Here is a 2,171-nt window from a genome sequence, read left to right as displayed (position 1 = left end):
CTTTGCAAAGCTGATTACAGTAGAAACAAAGCAATGAAATAACAAACATCTGTGTTCAATTAAAGCAATAAACATATTTTTCTGAAACTATCAATTCTTAATAGAATTTGTTTACACATAAATATGAATTGACACAAGGAGGGGATCATTTTTTTTGTCTTTTTTTATGTGCATATTAAAAGCTGTTGCCTTTATTTAGGCCAGAAAACACTTTCTAGCTGGAGGCCTGTGTTTGTCTAATAGCCTCTGTAGGGAGGAAATCTTCTGTTGGCCTGCAGGCCTCTGGTTGGATGGTGGTTTCCATGTGTGGGGGGGCCTTGGTTCATGTACAGCCCTGCGTCTCCATGGTGGCTTGTATGCAGATGATGGCCAGCATTTATGTAGACGCTTGGGTTTGCGTTGAAGCCTCCGTTTGGATTCTGTCTCCTGTTTTCATGGTGGGGGCCTCTAACTGTGGAACCACATCTGTTTCTTTGGGGCCTGTTTTGCATGGGGGCCTCTTTTTGACTGGAAGCTTCAGTTTTCATGGACTCCTCTGTTTGTGAGGAAGCTTCATGATGTTCTTTTTTCAAAGGAAGTTTCAACTCTGCGGTCAATTGTGAGACTTGACTCTTCAGAGATTTGATCAGTTCCTCCTGTTCTTGAGTCTGGAGTCATTTTCAGTTTTAGTCTTCAGCTGTTCCTCATATTTGAGCCTCAGCTCTCGTTCTTCTACAAAAGCCTCTGCCATCCTCCCTTCTCTACTGGCGTTTTTCTCAGCCTGCCTCTTCAGGAAGGCGAGCTCATGCAGGACACTGACGCACACTGTAACTGTGGGAATGCATGGTAACTTTGACGCACCTGTAGGCTGGGTTACAGTCAATGTTTCCTGCTTCTCCTCTTTCTCTTCACTTTTCAGTCTCATGCGACGTTCACTTTCTAAACTTTTCTCCAGTTCTGCGATTTGTTTCATCTGAGTTTTGCAGTCAACCTGAAACTGGATTCTTTGTTCTCTCTCCTCATGCAGATCACATGTTCTCTCGTGCAGCTCTTGTTTTAGAGCAGTAACCTGCTGAGTGAGGTCGTTGATACGTTTGAGAGCCTCTTCGATGCACATCGAGCGAGGGATCATCGTAACCGCTGATGCATGGCGTGGCATCCTGTTGCTTTGATAGAACTTGGGGCGGTCAACATCAGTCTTTCTGTTGGTCCCGGTGTGCCATGGCTTTCTCCTGTTTTTATCTGGTTTGGAAGACACATAAAGAACTGGGTTATCAAAATGTGGCCAAACTGCATGTTTGTATTGACCAACAAAACACTTACCATGATGGTGTGAGTACGGTGCCTCAGAAGAAAGACCCGCACTGGGGCGAGTCTTTGGTTCTTCTAACCTCGGAGATGGCTGACATGCTTGCTGGACCTGGTCTGAGTTTAGAGACGTAGATTCAGCAGCGATGGATGATTTCAGCTGAACCTCCGCTAAGGGGGGAGCCTCAATGGTAGCAGAAGAAACTGCTTCCCCTTGGATCTCTGGACCATCTTCTGCTTTGCTGAGATGCAGCTCGCTGGTGACAGAGCTGTCATCTTCAGCTGGGAAAATAATGGCCTCATAGTCGACCTGGATGGGGAGGTCAATCATGTCTTCCCATGAAAGTTTAGCTGGAGAGGTTTCATTTCCACAAACAAACTGTTTTTGCTCCATGGCTAACTTTCTATCAATCAGAATATCGAGCTAAAAGACGTGTGATATCTGAGAACGATGTCTGGCTGGTTTCGCTAAGGTTCGAACGTGCTTCTCAAAAGGGATCTGTCTCGATGAAGGTCGGGAACAGATAAGAAGACTGGGTGGGTTTATGCTCAGATCCCTTCCAAAGTCTGTGATGTCATCAGCAGTCTCTTTGTGACATCACATGCCAGGTGTTATCCAACATTCTAATCCCAACTGCTGAACACGGAATGCATTTTTTAAAATAGATTAGCTGTTTTTTAAACAATAACTTTCTTCTTTTAAGATTTGTCATAGTTTTGTATTTCAGTTTTACAATCAAATGCAGACATTTATAAACAGTATTTAACTAAAGTATTACTGTCTTCAAAGACCTCATTACCTGCCTTATACCACCCAAGAAGGTTCAACACATGCTGGTAGCGATGTTGCTAGGCAACATAAGGTGGATCAGGTATAGTTTCCG

At 44.1% G+C, this 2,171-nt stretch overlaps 1 protein-coding gene across 1 annotated transcript; it reads right to left on the bottom strand.

Annotated features, from left to right (window-relative positions):
• Positions 1 to 625: 625 nt before the first annotated feature.
• On the bottom strand, positions 626 to 1,968 carry LOC119781939. Its single transcript, XM_038282586.1, has 2 exons — positions 1,303 to 1,968; positions 626 to 1,221 (listed from the first exon to the last, which is right to left on the bottom strand). Exons 1-2 carry the CDS (start codon positions 1,679 to 1,681, stop codon positions 626 to 628), a joined length of 975 nt encoding a protein of 324 aa, XP_038138514.1. The 5' UTR covers positions 1,682 to 1,968.
• Between the last annotated feature and the right edge of the window lie 203 nt (positions 1,969 to 2,171).

The sequence above is a fragment of the Cyprinodon tularosa genome, unplaced genomic scaffold (genome assembly GCF_016077235.1).
Source record: "Cyprinodon tularosa strain WSP-4 unplaced genomic scaffold, ASM1607723v1 ctg1858, whole genome shotgun sequence".
Taxonomy (NCBI): Eukaryota; Metazoa; Chordata; class Actinopteri; order Cyprinodontiformes; family Cyprinodontidae; genus Cyprinodon; species Cyprinodon tularosa.
Note: the sequence above shows the minus strand (reverse complement) of the source record. Positions and strands in the feature narration are given on the sequence as shown.

Excerpts from the sequence above, each read along its gene's own strand:
- LOC119781939 (XM_038282586.1), bottom strand. The coding sequence starts at position 1,681 with ATGGAGCAAAAACAGTTTGTTTGTGGAAATGAAACCTCTCCAGCTAAA. Across the intron at positions 1,222-1,302 it reads ACCGTACTCACACCATCATG|ATAAAAACAGGAGAAAGCCA; the intron begins GTAAGTGTTTTG and ends CTTCCAAACCAG.